This window comes from Molossus molossus, unplaced genomic scaffold (assembly GCF_014108415.1).
Source record: "Molossus molossus isolate mMolMol1 unplaced genomic scaffold, mMolMol1.p scaffold_m16_p_11, whole genome shotgun sequence".
NCBI classification, from domain to species: Eukaryota; Metazoa; Chordata; class Mammalia; order Chiroptera; family Molossidae; genus Molossus; species Molossus molossus.
In genome coordinates this window covers 102,385,796-102,407,388 of record NW_023425346.1, presented here as the reverse complement: position 1 = coordinate 102,407,388, position 21,593 = coordinate 102,385,796, and the positions used below count along the sequence as shown (strand labels likewise).

At 47.4% G+C, this 21,593-nt stretch overlaps 1 protein-coding gene and 2 non-coding genes across 6 annotated transcripts in view; all 3 read right to left on the bottom strand.

Moving 5' to 3' along the window:
* ATG16L1 (autophagy related 16 like 1) overlaps nucleotides 1–21,593 on the bottom strand; it is a 79,743-nt gene that overhangs the window by 44,732 nt on the left and 13,418 nt on the right. For 2 of the 4 annotated variants that reach the window (XM_036253857.1, XM_036253858.1), the window contains exons 6-15: nucleotides 17,933–17,998; nucleotides 15,168–15,254; nucleotides 14,489–14,545; nucleotides 14,219–14,266; nucleotides 13,318–13,420; nucleotides 10,736–10,841; nucleotides 7,423–7,493; nucleotides 6,994–7,065; nucleotides 1,809–1,929; nucleotides 1,439–1,544 (exon numbers count right to left, since the gene is read on the bottom strand). In XM_036253857.1, coding sequence (XP_036109750.1) covers nucleotides 1,439–1,544; nucleotides 1,809–1,929; nucleotides 6,994–7,065; nucleotides 7,423–7,493; nucleotides 10,736–10,841; nucleotides 13,318–13,420; nucleotides 14,219–14,266; nucleotides 14,489–14,545; nucleotides 15,168–15,254; nucleotides 17,933–17,998 — 837 coding nt within the window. The remainder of the gene's footprint in view (nucleotides 1–1,438; nucleotides 1,545–1,808; nucleotides 1,930–6,993; nucleotides 7,066–7,422; nucleotides 7,494–10,735; nucleotides 10,842–13,317; nucleotides 13,421–14,218; nucleotides 14,267–14,488; nucleotides 14,546–15,167; nucleotides 15,255–17,932; nucleotides 17,999–21,593) is intronic. The other 2 variants (XM_036253853.1, XM_036253854.1) reach the window with 2 other exon arrangements.
* On the bottom strand, nucleotides 2,423–2,675 carry LOC118625930. Its single transcript, XR_004958779.1, has one exon.
* Nucleotides 12,250–12,520, bottom strand: LOC118625931. The gene has a single exon (XR_004958780.1).

The window sequence follows — 21,593 nt, the reverse complement described above, 5'->3', positions numbered from 1 at the left end:
TTCACATTTCTGGTTAAAAGCCCGAATTGAAGGTCGTGAATAAAACATGAAATGGTGTCCAGGAGCCACGAGCTATTCCTCCAGGCCGTTCAAAGCTTCATCGATATCCACGCTCCTCACTGCCCACGCAGCCCGGTCACCAACCTCACCCTAGGGCTCCTGCCATCTGGCCGCGCCGCTCCCTTGGCCTGCTGGGCCCGTCCACGGGACTCTCCACTTTCTGCCCTTCCTGGCCCCTCCCCGCAGCAGCCCCTACATGCTGTCCTCCTGCGTTACCTGCGTCTGAGCAGTCATCTGTTCTTACACCTTCAAAGTACTCCCCTGAGGGTTTCCAACCGCTCTCAAAAATTCTGCTCGTTCTTTGAAATCTCTATTAGAAACCACAAACTAATGTCCTTACCTGAACACATTCTCTTCACCCTCTTCCTAAATCTGTCATTTATTCTGTCTTGTTTAAATTCTCTCCCTCCACATCCAACTTGTCCCCAAGGCCTGCCTGAATCCCACGCCCCCCACACCCTCCCTCTACCGCGTGGAGTTCAGATCCTCGTCAGGTCTACTATTTCCCTCCAGAGCTGCCACCCACGAGATCTACTAGACCCCTGGGAAGTAATTGTTTGCTGAACACACAGTGGCTTCTAAAACCAAGTCTTACAAAGTGGCGTATAAAGCCGGGGCCGTCCGGTCCCAACCCGCCGTGCGGTCTCACTGCACATGCCCCGCCTGGCCCTGCCTGAGTGACCCGGCTGCCCTGCTGTCCTGGTCCGGAGTGTCTCTCGGGGCTTTTCTGCACCATGAAGCCGCTCACCTCTCAGGGTGAATCGAGAACTCTCTAACATGCCCGGACGAAGGGGCTGGCTCCATCCGCCTCGGCACTCAGGCCGAGCTGTGCGTCTGTCCCACCCATTCCACTGCCCACCCCCACCCACAGCTGTCCACCCCGCTCTCCGAGCAGGGAGCGAAGCACCTGTGGGGGCACAGCGCATGCCCGTGCTTCTTGACCACAACCGTCCACTTCATGGTCAAGAGTATCAAACTGTTAAAACCAATGTGGACTGGAACTTATTTCTGCATTTGTGGGGATTTAAAAAACACAACCCATAGCCCTGGCTGGTTTGGCTCAGTGGTGAGAGTGTCGGCCCACCGACCAAAAGTCGCAGGTTCGATTCTGGCCAAGGGCATGTACCTTGGTTGTGGTTTACCCCCTGCCCTGGTCGGGGTCGTGCAGGAGGCAACCAATCGATGTGTCTCTCTCACATCGATGTTTCTTTCTCCCTCCCTCCCTCCCACTCTATCTGAAGATAAAAGGGAAAAATATCCTCAGGTGAGCATTAAAAAAAAACACACAACAAAGCACAACCCATATGCACATCATCACAGTTCCACCATGTACAGACCCACTTATGTGTGCCCCCAGAGAGAGCTCTTGGTGTCATACCGGATGTCCCAGAAACGGATTTTCTTGTCGAAATGGCCACTCATTACGCACTGCTCTGTGCAGACAATATCGTTGCAGCTGGATCCTGCAAACACTGTCTTTATGCCTGAAAGAAAGCTGGACATCAGTAATCAAGCAGAGGCGGCTCCGTGGCTGTCCACATGACCTCGCTGCCCTCTGACCCTGAGCCATCGGGACTACCCATTTACATGAAGCTTCAAGCATGAGAAACCACACCGCCTCAGTGCCTCTGAATGTGAAGCCAGATTTGCATTCGGACTGCATCACACAGAGCACAGGCTCTGGTGTGGAAATAAACACCTCGCAGTTAAGGTCTAATGGCACATATAGACAGAATGAATTTCCTCACAGACTTTGCTGCGCAGGTCCCAGAGTTTGAGGGTCCGGTCATGACTTCCAGAAACAATCCGCGCGTTGTCCAGCAGGAACTTGGCAGACAGCACTTTGCCGCTGTGTCCCGTGAGTGTGTGCTAGGAGAGAGGACAGCAGGGTGAGCCAGGTGGGCGCACCCTGCGGGGAACCAGCTTCTCCAGACACCCGGCAGCTGGTCAGGACACCGGAGACAGAAGGACAAGGAGCTGGGGAAACGCCCAGACACCCGACCTGTCTGTGGGTGCTGCCCAGAGGCGAGGTATATAGAGGATAAGTCTCCCACCACAAATAACATACAAAACAAACAAACCCAGCATCACCAGGACAAAGGTCACGCGCCCCCATGCTCAGACACAGGGAGGCAGCTGAGGACCTTTTGAACCAGGCCGCATTACAGGCACCTTCCAGTCCTGCCCCTTTTTGAGTCTGGATTATATCAAACCACATTCTGACAGCCTGGGTTTTAGCCAGTGCCTCTGAAAGTCAGCTTCCTGCTTCAAGGCAGACAGACAGGTTCCAAGTGCAGAATTCACAGAAGAAAACATCAGGCCTCTAAGTAAACATTAAAAGCCCCGGGGGTTTTCAATCAGAGGTCTCAGCTTGAACGTCGGATCAGAACCAGAGCGCACCCCCAGCAGTCGCATCCCTTCGAGACTGGCTGTGGGATGCCAACCACGTGTCCTCCTGGGCTCGCCAAGGAGCACGGACCTGGGGCATCGCTGAGTGTCAGCTGCCTCTGCCCAGCAGAGCACGACTGGAGCCTGATGGGAGCGAGGCGGCCGGGGATGGAGGGGCTGCAGAGAGGGGCCTGGGTAGTCAGCCCTTTTACTAGTCATCATCGACCTCTTTCATATTTGCAAAACCTCAGAGGCTCAAGGAAGTCACTGATGTTTTCTTTCTAATTAAAATACAGAAAAAGGTGAGACCTCAAGAGTCCACGTCATGTTCTTAGTGTTGGAAGGTCAGGATCCTGTCTTTCTGCTATGCTAGCAGTTCTCAACCTGTGGGTGCGACCCCTTTGGGGTCGAATGACCCTTTCACAGGGGTCACCTAAGACATAACAGTACCAAAATCACAGTTACGAAGTAGCAACAGAAATAATTTTATGGTTGGGGGTCACAACACGAGGAGCTGTATTGAAGGGTTGCGGGCTCAGGAAGGTGGAGAACCACTCTTCTACGCCAAGGGGAGCCACTGCGTTAGCACAGGAACAGAAAACAGGCCACACGCACATGTCCTACGTAAGACGCCTGCACGGCTCCTCACCCACACCCTCCACCCTGAAACCGCTCTGCACCTGGGCTGCTCCGCCGAGCGTGCCGGCCGGGTGGCGCTGGGCTGCAGCGGCCTGCAGACTGCCACGGGCCCTCTGGTAAGGGCAAGAAAGCCCAGCACCAAAGCGCACTCAGCCCCGCACAGGAGCGGGAGTCCGCCTGGTCCACTCATCTGATCTGCAGGGGTCACAGGAGACAGGAGGGCCGGGCAGGGTCTTCTCATTCGATGGAAATGAAGTTGTGGTAAAGAACCATCTCATTGGAAAAGTTCAAGTTCCGTGTACACACACCGTCTGTTTTCTCCCTCACAACAGTCCTTTCTCACTTCACACAGGGAGGCAACGGCATCACTCACGAGTGGGCTAAGGGCCAGCACTCACCTTTCCACACTCTAACTGCCCTTCGTGTGCTGAGGCGGCAGTGTAGCTGACACCCCCTTGGCCTGGTTTCCTAACCAGACTGCCGTGAGCGCTATGCGCACCAGCTTCTCTTGCCACATTTCCCGGAATGAACTACTGGACTAACGGAATAAGGAAAAGCTGTTTTTATTTATTGGCCCTTCATATATATTGTTAGCTTGTTTTTGTTTCAACTAATTAATATTTTTGTTAATCCTCACCTGAGGCTATTTTTCCATTGATTTTTAGAGTGGGAGGGAGGCAGAGAGAGAGAGAGAGAGAGAAACATCAATGTGAGAGAGACATATCAACTGGTTGCCTCCCATACTCCCATACGACCCCGACTGGGACGGGGGATCGAGATCAAGCCTGCAACCCAGGCACATGCCCTCGACCGGGAATCAAACCCAAGACCCTTCGGTACGCAGGATGACGCTCTACTTGCTGAGCCAAAGTGGTCGAGGCACCTTGCATTTTAAACAGTTTGGACTTCTGCCCGGCCAGGGTGGCTAGTGGCTGAGCGTTGACACATGCACCAAGAGGTCGCTGGTTCTTCCATTCCCCGTCAGGGCACACGCCCAGGTTGTGGGCCAAATCCCTAGTGGGGGGCATGCAGAAGGCAGCCCATCGATGTTCTCTTTCATTGATGTTTCTATCTCTCTCCCCCTGTCCCTTCCTCTCTCTCTAAAATCAATAAAGGGAAAAAAATTTATCAAAAAAAAAAAAAGGCTGGACTTCTGCTAATCTTGTTCTTGGTGGAAACCCAGTGGGACCTGCCTAGGCTGGCTGGCTCTACCTCCATGTTCTCATGGCATGAATGAGCCTCCCACAAGAGTTCGTGCCTGCCATTTAACAGACACTCCTAACTCCACTTTCAGGTTGTCTTCACCTTTCCAACAGGCCCACGGCGTGCAGTGGGTCCAGCTATCCCAGCAGCTGAGCCCGCGTGGGGAGGGAGGCTCGGCGCTCTTCTCTCGCGCCGTGCAGCCCCACCCTGGTCCAGGGCAGAGTCCAGGGCAGACTCCAGGGCGCCCACCATGTAGGCAGCTACTGTTAACATCAGCCAAAGATAACTGACCCCAGAAAATGCAGAACTTGATGAGGATGTTTCTGAAGTAACAACCACTGCCTGAAAGTCAGTCTTGCCCGCGGTCACTTCTCCACGTCATGGTCAGAGAAGCGATCAGAGGGTGTTCTTCAACCCATTTCCTCAAGTCACAGCTCAGACAGCAGCCGGGCCAGCGTGCTCCGACGTCAGGTCTTTGAGGGAGTCTAACCACCTGGTACTGAAGGAGCCCTGTCGTGAGCCCCTTTCAACACCAGGCTGTTTCTAGGGTCCCTTTACTCAGTTTTAAAGCAAGTACTCACCCAGCTGCTCCTTACATCTGGCCTCCCCCAACTCCATTTGCTTATCATACAAGTGAAGGAGATAGACCAGGGCTCGAAACCCAAGTTTCAGGACGTGGATGTCCATTCCTGTCTCCCAGCACTCTGTTAACCACGGTCTAAGTGGAAGCCACAGCCCCTACACAGGGAGCCCACTTACTTCCAGACCCTGGTAAGAGCGCGATGCGTGAAGAAGGCCTCCTGATCTCTCCCCACACTTACTGAGGGACAGAACGTGGCTGTGCGCAGACCAGAGGCTACAGAGCCAGCTGGTCCAACAAAGGAGACAATGGCCCTGACACCAGCCCAGCTCCTCAGTGCCCCAGCTGGAGCTTGGTGCCCCAGGACCCCAACAGAACCCTCTCTAGTGAAACTCAGCCCTCCTCTGCAAACTAGATCACTTGAAAACGCTTCCAACAGCATGACCTGTCTTCCAGAACTACCTGGCCTCCAGGTCCCCTTCTGGCTGTCAGACCCAAAGGCGGCGCCCACCGTACAGAACTCGACCAATTAAAAGCACACCCTGCAAGCCGACTCCTCGGCTGCCTGTCTCCTCCCTCCAAGGGCCTCAAATGCAAGGAGGGCTGCAGGTCCCTCTTCACTAACTAAAATTTTGCTGTTTCTCAGTTTAAAACAAGCCAGGCCAATCCAACACTGGAAAGAACACGGGCCTCAATTCCAATCCTCACCTGTTTAGTTCATTATGTGACCCTCGGCAGATCAGAGCCTCAGCCCCCCACGGACCAACCTCAACGCTTTCCTGAGGACAGCGGCGGGCATGTGCAACCGCCCTCAGCACTGGTCTACCACGAAGAAGCCGCTCAAGGAAAGCCGTTCCTTCCGGTAAATTAACGACTGCAGCCACACACAACTCCATCTGCAATGTCCACCAGCGACAGGCGGTCACACAGAGTACAGCAGACCAAGGACGGATTCCAGTGCGGCCAGCACGCTCCAGCTGGAAACCTGCTCAAGCATCTGAACGGACACGACCTGTGGCCCGAGGACAGGCTGCCTGGCCTGCAGCGCCACAGGTCACCGCGGTCCTTCACTAGCCAGGAACACAGGCAGCTCATCAGCTTTCACAAGAGCACAGCATCCGTCATCCTCATGGCTCAGACCCTGCATGTGTAGCCCTGGATCTTCTTTCAACTGAGAGTCACGACTGGCCACCCGTCCCATGTCTGCTGGCGTCTAGCGCTGGCATTTCCACAGCCCCTTCGAGAAAACGGAAAGCCTACGTGACCTGCTCCCATGTTTCCAATAATTCTTCAGCTGCATCAAAACAGACCCCCAGACACACCAGAGCAGCTCCCCGCACACTTCAGAAGTTCACCGTGACATCATGCCATCTTCTGTGTGGGTTGACACAAAGAGCTGCTGTCAAATCTTTGGGTAAAATGCCTACCAGCGTCAAGTTCACCCCCATAGTATCTTTCAGTAGCCCTTGTTTAATGAGCTCATGTAAAGACTCCTTTAAGCTTAAGGAGAAAAACCAGTCTCCAAATCAAGCTATTATGTTTTTCAAGAGATAAAGATGATATAACCCTCAGTTTTGGTCTTTGTCTCGGCACCCACAAGAATCCAGCCTGGTTCAGATGCAGGTTTCCTCCATATGATCCCATTACCCCCAACCCCCCGCCACGGGACCCCTGGCATTACTGTCTCAGAGCTGTTTTCTCTGTCATGTGCACCCACCCGTGCACCTGTGTCCTACTTTCCAGCTGTGCTCTGTGGGGCCAGTACTAAGTCCTAGAGCCCGAGAGAAACAATGCACATGCTGGCACTAGGATTGCCGAAGTGAAGCTAAAAAGGTATCTGTGAAAGCACCTCATTCTTATGCACAGAAGTGTCCCGTCTTTCATGAAAATGTGAGGGTTTCCCATTGCAGCTATTTTGAAACTGAATCTTGGACAAAGTAAGAGTGGAAAGTAGAAACAGAAATTTCCCCAAGGACAGAAAAGGGCAGAGGAATCAAGTACTATTTTCAGGAAAACACACACAATTCTCCGAAATAAACAGACCTGCCATTACCTACACATTGTGCCTTGATAACCCCACGAAGTTTGGAGATTATAAACTAATTTTCCTAACCAGGTCTTACCCGTAACCGAGAATCGTCCACCGTCCAGATTCGGCTTGCAAAATCATTTGACGCTGCTAGAAGGTAAGATCCCTATTGGAATAAGACAGGGCGGGGGGAGAGACAAACTTCAGCCAAAACAGAGGAATTCAGCTCACCCAGTACAAACTCCCCAGTAACGCAGTCTGAGGTCTAGGTATCCAACACTCCTCCACCCACAGTGCCTTGGCCCAAGTCTGCAGAGACACCTGCCTCCCCAGCCCAGCCTTCAACTCGATCATGATCAGCATAGTATTGGTAGTCTACCTGTATCCTTCTCTAACATTGACTTTACTCAAAATAAACAGCAGAAAAACCAGGTAAGTTATTTTTAAACTTTGAGAAACAGATGTCTTAAACTGTTCTAAACACCTATGAACACACCTATTTCCCCGGGTGTCAGATACTTACAGCACTATCAAATTCAATGCTCGTAATTCCTGCGTTACTGCCGGAGAGGGAACCCTTGAACTCACACTTGTCTGGATAAAGAGCAAGATTGAGGACAGACAGTAAGGGAAAGCCAATATGTAAATTAAAGTGGGGCACCCGAAACATTGGAAGCAAACTACACCGTCCAAACAGCAGCTTTCCTGCACCATCACAGAATCAACCAGCAGGACAGACAGAACACGAGACCGCATATACTGCAGTGTTTCTAAGAGCAATGAAGGCACAGGTGCACGCAGACCTAGCACTCTGCATGTGTGTTAAGCTGTTCTTTTACAGGAATTTACTGTAAATGTCATGTGAATCAACTTAGAGACTGAGTTTAATTTAGTTGTTATTTCTCAGTAAAATGTTCTAATTCACATAAATGCATCTTTGGGTTTGATCTGTATCTGTGCCAAATTAACTACCACTTCTGTAGAACTAGACCATCAAACTTTCAGAATCCAGGTGTGATAATTCTCATGAAGGTCTCAAAAGAGTTTTTAGTTACATGTAACTGGCTAGTCATTAGAATGCCAGTTACACTAGCTGGGAATTCATGGAGTCTGTCCTTGCACTTACTCTATGACCATGAACCCCAAGACCCTGGCAATCTGGTTGTCTGCCTGTGTTCCCTCCCTCTATCCAACCTCTTTCACCAACAGACCCAGCACACGCTCCTGGGTCCTGCTCTCACTGGCCCCACACACAGGAACTTCAATGATGCAGACACAAGCTTTCAAATTCATAAAAGGAGTGTAGGATAGGAAACGTTTCAATGTTATCTCTTCCTCGGCACTCCTAAATAATAATATAAATACAGCCCAGCTGGTGTGGCTCAGTGGACTGAGCATTGTCCCATGGACTGAGAGGTCCCGTTCGACTCCAAGTCAGGGCACATGCTCAGGTTGTGGGTTCGATCCCCAGTAGGGGGCTTGCAGGAGGCAACTGATGGATGTATCGCTCTCACATCGATGTTGCTCTCTCTCCCTTTCTCTCTCTTTAAAAAGTCAATAAAAACATACTTTCAAAATGCATACTGGTTTGGTGCTGTCGAATACATTTAGGGCTGGATTAACCTAGCTAACGAATTCCACCTCTAAATTTATTTGCAAAATATAGCACGTTTAATGCCTCTTCCTAGATCCTAGAGTTTTTTTTCTTTTTAGATAGAGCGGAAGGGAGGGAGGGAGGGAGAGAAACACTGATGTGAGAGAGACACATTGATTGGCTGGGGATCAAACCTGCAACTGAGGTATGTGCCCTTGACTTGGAATAGAACCCGAGACCCTTCAGATGGAGGCTGACACTCTAACCACTGAGCCAAACCAGCTAGGGATAGATCCTAGCTTTCATTATATTGTCAAGGGTCAAAAAAGGTCAACATCCACTAATTAAGGTCTTTATTTAGATTACACCTTTACAGATAAAACTATTACTGCAAATTCTAAGATTTCTCTGACTTATGCCCAAAATATTCCTCTATTTGTTTGCAGCTAAAATGCAAGAAATGATCAACAAATGCTATTCCACACAAGAGACTGATCTCAAAAGACCAAACATCTTGTTAAAGCTCTTCTACCTGGAGGGCACCAGGGGAGGCCATGTCAATGTAATGTCGTTTACAGAATAATTCCCAACGGAGCTTCTGCTTTTGACAAGTGAGCAGGGATGGGTGTTCCTACTAGGTGGAAAGTACCATTCTTCTGCTATTTTAAAAGGGTAAACTCAATTTCATAAATGCTCTCTTGGACTTGGTCTCTGCCAAGGTCCAGTAACTAGCAGCCAAGAGGAACAAACTGTGGACTGAACAGGCTGTCTGTGGAATAAAGGCCTTTTACGATTTAGGACATGACTGATATTTGTCCCTGAAAACTATAAAAAATGCGGCCAAATGTTCTGTTATTTCTATAGCCCTAGTAGAAACTTATTAACACAAATTATGCCCTGGTACATATTATGTCAATATGAATTTTCGACTGTTGTGTACTTCCTCTTCAACAGCAAGAAGGCAAAGGTTGGTTTCTCTAATTTCCGTAAAGGTGTTTTTACTGACCAAGAAGTAAAACAAGTGTTTCTGGTGTCATTTCTATTTAGTCACAAGGCACAATCAAAATAAGACTATCTGCTTAGATTTTTAAAAATCAAACTTCACAAAATTCCTAGTCTTATGATATAGTTTTATTATTATCTCAGCAATTATCCTTCATGAGGTGTTCAGGCTAAGACAGCACAAGTTCTAACGGGCTTCAATTAGCTGTAACTGACAGGGGTTTAACTACCAGGTCACTTTCCTGAAAGTCGAACGCCAGGGCAGACCATTTGGTGCTTCACTGACCACCTGTTCTAACCAACGCAGTCGACAGACTGCTCTCTAACCAGAGCAGTGAGCCAGAAGGTTCTCCAGCAGCTCCACAGCTTGGGGAAGCTGTCATGGAGAGAACAAGGGCCTTGCAGTCAGGGGACCCAGGTCTGCACCTCGCCCCCACCACTCCTCTGCACGTGTGAATCAACCATGGAAACCCGGCAGTGCCGCCAGAGTTTTCAAACACGGTGATCCCCCTTCTAACTGCACGGGCTACTGTGGGAACCAAAGGGGAAAACACTGGGCCCACTGGAACTAGCTGCTGGACAGTGAGCACGCGTGTGCTGTAACTGTGGAAACTTGGCAAAGTGGCTCCTACAAAAACCTTCCGCCTACTCTTTGACCCTCCTTTATTAGAAGTATATGCATATTTGACTGAATCTCAAAATGTCGAAACTGGGCTATGCCCCAGCTTCAGAACTCTGAGAGACGGTTTCAGTAACTCCCGTTTCCGGTCTCAATGCCATCCCATTTTGAGCGCTCCAAGAGCACTTCTGAAACAAGGTCTAATTAAAGACTGAGCCTTGACCTTAGGACCCCTGTCTGATAAGCTGTTAAATGTGTTTTTCAAGACTGTGGGCACTGGAATATTGAATGCATAAACCAGTTTGATGTAAATCTAGAGTCCATGAGTGTTTGATTTTTAACTTTCCTTCTAAAACCTGTACTGTCTGGGAAGACGTTATGATTAGTATATATGTGAAAAACGCAAACATATTCGTAACGTCACAGCATCTTCTAGTCACACCTTGGAAACTCAGAGCAAACATTCTCAGCTACCGAGCGTAACTGAGGCAGTACTGATGCTCTGGTCAGGTTCCTTACACAAAATGATGTGTTCTGGGATTGACAATTCAAAGATTGCCTGAAAACAAGTAGACCAGACATCACCAGCACAGCTTCCTTCTGTACACTCCGAGATCTCACCTCCGAACACTTCCCAAAGCTTCACCCTCCGATCCATGCCTCCTGTGGCCAGCAGCCGGGAGCCAGGACTGAACTGCACAGCGTTGACCTCCCCATCATGAGCATCCTGCAAGACAAGCACATTTTCAGACCAATCACTGCCATTCTCAAGGAGAAAGATCCCAATGCAAGGGAGCCTTCTGGATGCTTCAACAAAGGTTGAACATAAAGAGAGGGGATCCTATTATAAACTAACTTGGGGTCCTAGACCATGTTTTCCTAAGACTCTATTATCATTTTATTCTTATAGTTAATAGCTCCATTTACTTAAATATACTGCAAACTTCTTGGAAAGGATTTAAAATCTGTGTAAACTACTTAGTTTGTTTTCACATTATTTTTATTTCTTCTAAGAATAAAACATTTCAATCTATATTCTTGTAGGATCTTTATAGCTGTAAAGCAAGACTATTACTTTACCTGCCTCACTTTTGGTCCAGGGTGCACGAATACCTATCACACTACGTATGGAATTAGTGTGCAGCATGACTTGTCACGATACAGAAAGCTTTCCTGGCTTTCCTAACACAAAGATGTGCTCATCTGGAGTCCCGACACGAGCAGATGCCAGGGCCACTGTGACACAGTGGGCACAATAATGAGCACGAGTGCTGTGACCTCTGCCAAGTTTTTCAACGTCCTGCAGCCTCCGCTTGCTCATCTATAAAAAAGGACCACCACAGGGCCTGTGACCCAGCACTGCGTCTGACCACCAGACCTTCAATACAAAGTTAACAGGTGTTATTTTGGGAGAACTGAAACTCATCACAGGGAAGTGACTCAGACTGGCATCCACACTGAACACGACAGAACAATACGGCATTTGTGCTCAGGGTAAGGGAAACAAGGTGAGAAGCCTCCCATCCTAGTGTGAGAAGCAAGAATGCTGGATGTTGTCACTGTAATCTCCATGGACACTGAATGAAACTAATATACTTCTGGATGTCAACTGTAACTGAAACATAAAATAAATTTAAAAATAATATAAAAGACCATGGACACTGAAATATTTATGGATGAAATACAACGTCTGGACCCTGCTCCAACAGAAACGTGCAGGGGAGAGAGCAAGGCTGGCCAATGTGGCCAACGGAGGCTGCCAGCCAGGGTGACGGCACCCGAAGTACTTCCACTGTTCACTTCAATGTTAGAAAATTTCCCTAATAGGAGGGGAAAAAAAGACCATGGAAAACATGGATTACAATTATTAGATCATTAAACAGGTCATCAATCATTTGCCCAAAAAATCATTGTGGGAAGACAAACCCTGATCTTCACATTTGCTTGGGACCGGAAAAGGCGCTTAAAACATTACTGTGAGCACGGCTGGATGCAAACCGCACTTCATTACACCACTTCTTTGCTTGGTGGTCTGATTCCCACCCCTCCTACGTCCCTTGCATGACAGGTGACAAAACATTTCAGCTCCTGCAATTCCCTTGCCTTTTAAAAAACATTTATCTTTCTCCTGACGAGGTCTCAGATTGAAAACTTGAGATCATGCACTGCCACACCCATGGCTGCCCTCGTCAACCTCCTGATGGCTGGTTCTGTAGGATAGTTGTCAGCTGTGACTGTCCACTCTGAGAAGCACACCCTGACAGAATCCCAATTATCAGCCGCCCCTTTGTCCCATGCACACGACTTAAATGTGACAGGAGGAAAAAATGGGCTGCTGGGAGCTGAGGGCAAGAAAGGGACTGTGGCATCAAGTGCAATCAGACCTTTTACCAATCATCATCGACCTCTGGGAGGTGCCAGCCTGCCAGGGAGTCACAGGAGTGCAGCGGGACTCTCTTTACAGTATACAAGTAGTTCGCCATCAGCCAGTTCACGGCACGCACATTCTAATTATTCACGTTCCTCCTGCTGACTGGAACAGAAAGCTCCCCATATACATTCTATCCCATTTTTATAGCAAGTCTTTTTCTCCCCTGCAAGCTGGCTCCCCTCACTCACTGCACCCAGTGCGAGAGTCAGCCCCATCGCCTGGGCTCTGCTCTTCCTGCCCGCCTTGCCCCACCTCGCCTGAGAGCCCAAGCCAGGCACTCCCCACTTCCCCAGGCTGGCTCAGTGTCCGCTCGCCCACCCCAGCAGGTCCATGCTGCCCTCTCCAGTGAGGACCCAGCTCTGAACTCCAGCTGACTGCCCTGATATCACAGTGGCTCCTGCCAGGAACTGTCTCCTGCTTCCAAGCATGTGCTCCTATAAAGATATAGGTATAAACCATGAAGCCAACAGTTGCCACACTGACCCTTCGGTACAGAAACACTGACTAGATTCTCACTCTAAACTGGAGCCAGATGGTGACAACAATTGCATGAATCACTGATTTCTCACATCCCTAATTGGTTTTCCCTTGCCCTATCCCTCATGCTTCCAGTCCTCTCTCAGCAGTCCTGTATGATGGAGGATGGCTGTAATAAATTCTGTCCTCTGAAGCTAAGCAAGAGAAAGCTCAGCTGCAGCAGGAGAAAGGACCCTTTAATTGTTACACTGTTACATATGAGGCTTGGCGTAGGTTTGGGGAGCACCATACTTACAAAGACACACACTGCAGTTGTTGGGACCCTCACTTCTTTACTAGAACCAGGATGAGTATCTGCATTTTCCTGGGGAACCGGGAAGGAAGAGACAGAGCGCCTCCTAAGAAGTAACAAAAGGAGAACATTAGACGAGACTGTACAATGCTAACTGTCCATCAAACTCAGAAGGGAATCAAAGACCCTTATGTCAAAAGCTTCTTTTCCCTTCTAGACCCTTCAAACTACAGAATGATTGGCCAAATCAAAAGCATCCTCACTCAAACAGAAGACCGGCAACACACACTGTGCGCTCCTGCTTGCTAAGGCAGGGACCCCAGAGCTCAACGCCGAGAAGCAATCCTGAACAACTGCTTCCCAGTCAATCACTACTGGAAAACTTGCTCGACGTAATGTAACTGGCTAGCTCTGAGGGAGTCTGTTGGTATTTTTTAAAAACAATTTAAAGATATTTCTATGGCCCGACCGGTGTGGCTCAGTAGATTGAGCATCGTCCCATGGACTGAGAGGCCCTGGTCAGGGTACATGCCCAGGTTGTGGGCTCAATCCCCAGACGGCAGTTGATCGAGGTTTCTCCCTCAAATCGATGTTTCTCTCCCTTCCCCTCTCTCTCTCTCTCTCTAAAAAGAAGAAAGTCAGTCTGTCTAGCCACAATCATCCTTAGCGTACACTGTGGTCAAGGCGAAGTTGAACACATGCCAAGAAGGAATGGCGAGAGCGTGGCTGCTGTACAAAGCTCGACCTAGTCACTCCCACTCAAGGGCTGGCGGCATTCCTAGGAACATGCAAAGCGTCTCGGTCAGCACAGGGACACTGATGATCGAGGGCAGTGAAGCGGTGATCAGCTGATTACCAACGACCCACAGCCACATGCTGGGAGAAGAGTGGATAGTGTTTTCACCTGGCAGCATCGGAAGAGTGATGTCCCAGAAGGGGAGACTCGGACAGACTAAAGGGAAGGCCAGAGATCAGCACGCAGCGAGATTGAGAGAAAGGAAGTTGAGGAAAAAGAAAGAAGCTAAATGAAAAGCTGAAATTAAGGCATCTGTATATTCTGCACCATTGAAATTCTGGTGTACATTAAAAAAAAAAAAAGACAATAAATCAAGTACATATACTTCGGTATATTTACATACGCATCAACAAGGCAAGGTGAAGGTTTCTAACCTACCCAAAGATATTAGTGATAGAATCCAGAAGGCCTCCAGCAGGCTGCGAGAGTCGCTTACTAAAGAGGAGGGGAGGATAGGTTTAAACCTTAGAAACATTTTGCCCAAATGATCAATCAATAAAAACAGTCCACAAAAATAGGTACCTGGGAGTATGTTTCCCACAAGTTCCCAAACCCCAGCCGAGAAACCCATCACAGTACGAACCACCGGACAACAGGTAGGAGAGAACCCCAGCCCCAAAGTTTTAAAGACACAAGGCTCTCAGCATTTAATTAACTTCCCTGAAACAATGTTATTGACAATGAAATAGTCTAACTAACAATTTCTGGCTGTTAAAAACCAATCCCCATTCTTTCAGTCCTGCTTTACCAAATATAAAGAATCCTTGAGCCCCCCTAAGAGTTAACCGGCTCAATCTAAACAACCACCCTGCATAACAAGGGCGAACTGTCCATCCTCCCACCTTTCCTTCACAGCCGGGGGTGGCAGCACTAGGGACGGCTGGCCTCCCACTGGGTCGAGTGCAAGATGGGGACACTGAGGAGCCCACTGATCTCTGGCTGAGCAGGGCCCAGTGCTCCCGCACAGAGGCCTGGGTACAGGAGACTGCTGTCGGGCCACGGCGTGCTCTGTGAAACTGTGCCCGAGCTCTCCTTTCCCGGCCAGCGGTCTACTTACGTGGCCGCTCTACTGATGGTTCGCATGGGAGAGGTCTCCTCAATGTGGTCAGAGGTTTCATCCACGATGACTTCAATGTCATCATCCCTGGAAAGAAGGGCAAGAGGCCAAGTCTTTGATTCTGCTCAGCAGGAGCTATGTGGGGAGTCTGTTCTGCAAATGCCAGTGCCATTTCTCAGTCACACACCCCTTACGTGACAGTGGTGGCGAAGGTTCCTTGGAGAAAAAGTAGCTGCCATGCTCTAAACAATACTCAAAGAAACCTGGAACCTGTCCAAATCAAACCCGGAATTCCAACAGAAAAGAACTGTAAAAGTGAGCTTTTGATCCTTTTAGATCCCATTTGGAAAGCAAATAATGATTTATTAAGTCCATAACCAGCACCAAGGTGGATTCTTTAAAAAAAAATTTTTTTTTTATTGATTTGAGAGAGAGAGGAAGAGGGAGAGATAGAAACATTGATGAGAGATTAAAATCGATTGGTCACCTCCTGCATGCCATCCACTGGGGATCTGGCCCACAACCTGGGCACGTGCCCTGACCAGGAATCGAACCAGCGACCTCTTGGTACATGGGTCAACGCTCAATCACTGAGCCACACCAACTGGGCCAAGATAGATTCTGTCTGAAGTCTGGTGTGCAGGTGAAGGCCTACTGTCCTCTAACAACTGGACTACTCACCAATAAATAGTTCCCCTGAGACAGGCAGAGGGGCCCAGAGGATAGGCAGGGCAAGAAAACAAGTGGAGGGAGACGTTCCTGGTAAATAAGAAAAGGGACCCATAAAAGAGCAATGAAATCAACAGTTGCCTTAGTAACAGTTTTAAATATTACTTTAATAACACAAAAAACAGGAAAGCAAAATCTAAACACAATTCATTTGATTCTGGGTATTTTATGTTTAAAATACTCAGCCCTCCTGCCCTGGCGAGTGGCTCATTTAGTTGGAGCGATGCCCATACACCAAAAGGTTTGGAAAATGATCTTGGTCAGGGCACATATGGTAGGCAACTGATCGATGTCTGACTCTCTCAAATCAATCAAAACAAATCCTCAAGTGAAGATTAAAAAAATAAAAATAAAAATAAATTAAATACTCAGTGCTCCTGACATTTGGGGAGTCTATCACACTTCGCATGAAGTCATCAAGCATAGGAACATACTCCTTTGCTATTGATTATCCCACGGAAGCAAAAGTGCTTCTGGAATCCCCTCCCCCCTCCAATTTCCTCGTAGTGGGGAAAGCAAGTCATTATTTTGGTCTTAAGGACCTCCTACCGGGTTTCAATCTTCATGGAGAAATAAAATAATAAAATGCAATAACCCAAGACTGTATCACCTAATTTTTGGATGCATAAGAGATAGAAAGCAAGATTTTTCCATGATTAACTATCTGGATTAAGTAAACATATATTTAAGAACCTGTTACCAAGCAAGTTAACCAACTCAAAGTACATGTATTTGCCTTGGCTAGTGCTTCTAGGGCTCCATGCGACTGAGCCCAGGCCGGGCTGGATACAGGGAAGCAAAGGCGGCCTGAAGAAAGAGGACAAGGCTGAGCTTCCTTTCTTCTCAGTTATGGTCTGGAGAGTTGCTTGTGTTCACATAAGGGTGACAACAGACCAGCAGAGATGGCAGGGCAGCAAACATGAGCTGAGCCAATGGCGACGCTTTAAGGTAGAATTTTATGGCCATAAAATAAAGGTACTTGGAACTCTGCAAAGACCCAGGGCCACGAGAAAATACCAGGATTCAGCAATTACTTATCAAAACCCTTCAAAGATGTCAACATCTTTTCTCCAAGAAACTCCTCTTAGGGAGGCACAGAGATTAAGAACAGGTCTTGACAGTCAGACACCCCTAGGTTTGCACCCTCGCTCAGGATGCTCAACCTGTCTAAATCACGTGACACCCAGTCACCCTTTTATGCTGGCAAACAGGAGGTGAGCAAATAATGCTTTGTAAGTTGTTATTTTTAAGACATCAAATCTCATTTCCAGGCCAATTATTTATTTGCTTGGTAGTTTTGTGAGGTTCGTTTTCCACACCTAAGAAGACAGAATACCCACTGTGCATCTTTAAGCAAAGCTTGGTAAGAGAACATCTTGTTTTCCTAGAAGTTAAGGCCTTTGTCTGCTAGATGACTCCCAACTGAATTTAAACCCCTCCCTCCACTTCTATGGGAGCATCATTTAAAAAACTAGATCATAATTCTAATGCCATATTCAGAATAAATTCAACAGAAAACAAACATATCCTGAACTAGAGGCAAAAGGAATTCAGTCATGAAAACATCTACTGCCTCAAAACAAACTTTGGGTCTCAGAGAAGATTCCCACTCCACGTCCAGGTTAGAAAGTTCCAAATTATTCAATTCCTTTTGTCCTGAGAGATTCTAGTCTTCACTTATGCTTAAAAGATTTGCCCGAATGTCCACTTAAAGCCACAAACCAAGAGAGCGAGAGAAAGAATCCAGTCCAGCATTCCACTGCAACAGCCCCCGACCTGGGGGAGAAATGGATGGGTGTCAACAGGAAAACAGGGAGGCTGTCACTGGCCGGGGTGCTGGAAGTCAGAACTCGCACTCACAGCACATGAGGAGTGTAAACAGGGAAAACTTTCTGGAGGAAATGAGGGTCCTTTTCTCCCTTAAGTCTTTTACATTTCTTTCAATAATCTATAAAATGGTTTTATAGAAAAAAATTTATTTAAGAAGAGTCAATCAAATTATTAAGAGCACAGTTTTGATTCGACTGTCTACTTACTGTTCGACCGGCAGAGGCTCCTTCGCTGCTTCCGCAAGCTCTTTCTGCAGCCGGGCTTGCCGCCTCCTATTAAAACAAAAAAAGTTTTAAAGCCCACTGCATATGTTTGCTAAAAAAATGCATGAGGTTTCAGCTCTCAATAAAGTAGCTCTAATAATACATCTAAGTATTTGGTGCATTAAAAACACCAACTGCTGCCCTGGCCAGTTTGGCTCAGCGGTTGAGCGTCGGCCTGTGGACCAGAGTCCTGGGTTCGGTCCTGCTAGGGGTACGTACCACAAAAAAACACACACACAAAAAAAAAAACCCAAAAAATTGTTCCAGACAAAGACCAAAGTCCCAAACCCACACCGGAACATCAGTAAAGATTCCATTATAAAGGGTTTCAGAGCAAGCCCGGAGGAAGGATTATGTTATCAGAAAAAGCAGGGAACCAGCAGGGGAGAAGCCTGCCCGATGGGACCAGGGCCTCTCAGGACAGAAAGGCACATCGGGTGGGTGCAGGGTCAACCGTGGCCGCAATATTCCCTGCAGCACAGTCTCAGACTGACATATCAAGAGCATGAATAATAACAGTTAAGATTTACTTAGCATTTACTTGTGCCTGGCTCAGTTTTATTTACTTTACAGGTTTTGACTCATTTAGTCTGTACAACAATACTTTGAGGTTAAGTGCCATTATTCCCATTTTACAGATGAGGAAACTGAGGTACAGTGAGATTCCTGAATCATCAAAATGTACAAGACTAAAATTCATTAGGGCTAAACACAGAAGCCTCGGCTGTGGCAAAATCTTAATGCTATCAATAGTCGTATCCATTCTCAAAACTATTTTTGTCTCTCCTTCTCAAGTCCTGAATGCTGGAGTTCCCTAATTTTTCACCTTGGCCTCATTCTCTTTGCTGTGGTCAATCTCACCTCTGCGGTTTCACCCGCTGTACCAAGGACCCCCAATCCAGAACTCTAAATGCAGTTTAACAAATCTTTCTTAGATGGAATACACACTCTATGAACTGTCTTTGAGGGAAAAGCAGCATCTCAGTGTGGGGTGTGTGCCACTCTACAGAAAAGGCACCTGTCTGCGAGGAGGGACAGACCTAGGGTCACAGGGAGAAGAAACACCTGCACCTGCCTTCATTAGAAAAGCCGAAAGGACACGGCTTTCTTGCTACTCAATTCCACAGCAGCCACGGTGCCTGACCGTGGGGACATTCCGCAGCCTACTGAGGCAGGCAGGACATGAACAGCTATTTCAAAACAGTGCATCACACTATGAGCCAGGGAAATAAAAGCTGCTAGAAGGAGGAAGCCAGTAATCGGGGGGGGGGGGGGGGGGGGAGCTGAAGAGGGAAGCTTCTAAGAAGGAACTAAATGAGTAGTCTCCAGGCCCCACGTACACATTCTGATGCTGACAGTTCCATGCACACATCCCCAGGAAAAAGTTCCAGAGGAAGGAACCAGAGGCAGATCCGTGATGTGCCTCACAGCCCATTTCTACCAGAAAGTCTGCATTACCCTCCCCATGCACAGCGAAGCTACAGGGCTCCTCCTCGGCCCAGTCACTGGCCTGTCCACTCCTCTCTCCAACGGGTATTCAACACACAGGTAACGACTTCTAGGCAACCCTCAGACTTCCCCACACCCCAGCTGCCTTAGAGTTCCAAGGCCTAAACCGACCTATTTGACTTATAAGAAACACCAGACATGAAGAATATAGAAAGGACAACTCATTGTTTTTCCTAATATGGTAGAAACTCAAGAAAGTTAGGAAATACAGAAAAAGTAAAAAAGAGAAAAAACAAATATCACCACCCAGAAATAAATACTAACATAATCCCTTCTTTTTAATTCATTCAAAATCCCCACTAGGAATATATCACAATCTATTTCTCTCTCAAGAACACCCCGCTCCCAGCTTCTCACCCTCTGAACAACCGCTTACCTCCCTCGGAATGAAGTCCGACGAGTGGGAACGCTCTCCAGGCTCCCAGTCACCTCCAAGTGCCCTCAGGTTGTAAAAATGGCCTTTCCATCATCACCCTATCCAGCTGCCTCCCAACAGCCCTTTCTGCCAGATTTACTGACCATGTGCACGTCTCTCACGAACGACTTGTTTTACATCTGCCCATCTCAGAACCCTGTTCTTTATTGGCTGTATTGAAAATACAGTATTTAATTTATAATAAAATGTCCTAATTGACTATTTGTACTGTTTCATGTTTAGAAGCCTAAAAATGTTATAGCCCATTCTTTATTTCCATTCCTTTTACGTTTAGAAAGTCCTCCACTACTCCTATTCAGGAATTCTTCACAAAATAAACAGCAGTCATATTTTTTACTTCTACCTTATGGTTTCAGTTTTCATACAGATTTTGCAATCTATTTAAATATATTATTTGGCAGGGTTAGTGCTATTATTAAGACACTTTTCATTCATTCATTCATTCATTTTAACTGCAATAATCTAGTCAAATTCTATTGACGTGAGATTTAAAATCACATGTTCTAATGTCTGGTAAACTCTCATTACTAGTTTCTCAGTTGATTTTCTTAGGTCTTCTAGGTAGATAATCATGACCTCCCCACCTCCCATCAGCCCTACATTTGGTGCCCTATCTGGTTGGATGGCCAAAACATCTCTTGAGTCCAGACAGTGGGCCCCTCCCTTTTCTGTTCCAGGTTTGATGGGAATGCATGTAGGATGATGGACCTTCTCCACGAATGTTATCAAACTCTCTGGGAAAATTTTCACAAATTTCCCTCCACTAAGACTGACTCCTAGGTTCCCTGGTTAAGTACACTATTGGCTGTTGGTTACAGACAGGTGTTTTTATGAAAAGTTTCTGTTCCCAGTCTAAGGGTTTTTTTTTAATCAGGGCTGGGAACTGAGTCTGAGCAAATGGCCATTTTGGGATCTACCAAAGTGTTCAAAGAGTCTATCATCTAATGTGATCTATTTAATTGCTTTCAACAAAAAACATCTTTTTAAAAAATAATCACCTGAGGGTATTTTCCCACTTATGTTCAGATAGAGTGGGAGGGAGAGAGAGAAAAAAAAACATCAATGTGAGAGAGACACATCGATTGCTTGTCTCCTGCACGACCCTGACCAGTGCCAGGGACTGAACCACAACTGAGGTACGTGCCCCTGACTGAGCTGTAAACTGGCCAGGGCCCAGAAAAATTCCTGGGCTAAATCCTAGCAGAACTGCAGTAAATGAAGAGAAAAAAAATGTACAGTGAGTTTGATTAAAAAATTTCACATGGATATTCATGTGAGAGTTGGACTACAATCTTTTTGTATACTAGCAAAATCAGAATTTTTGATGTGGGTCCGAATAGTTTTACAAAATTGTGGGGATTTCAATCTTTTTCTAATTCTGGCTTAACTTATATTATTAAAGAATTAGCTTTCTGCCCTGACCAGTTTGGCTCAGTGGTCAGAGTGTCGGCCCTCAGACCAGAGTTGTGGGTTCAATTCCGGTCAAGGGCATGTACCTCGGCTGCGGTTCAGTCACCGGCCCGGGTTGTGTGGGAGGCAGCCAGCTGATGTGTCTTTATCACATCGATGTTTCTCTCTCTCTCTCCCTCCCTATCACTCTATCTGAAGATAAATGGGAAAAATGTCCTCGGGTATGGATTAAAAAATAATAAAATTTTA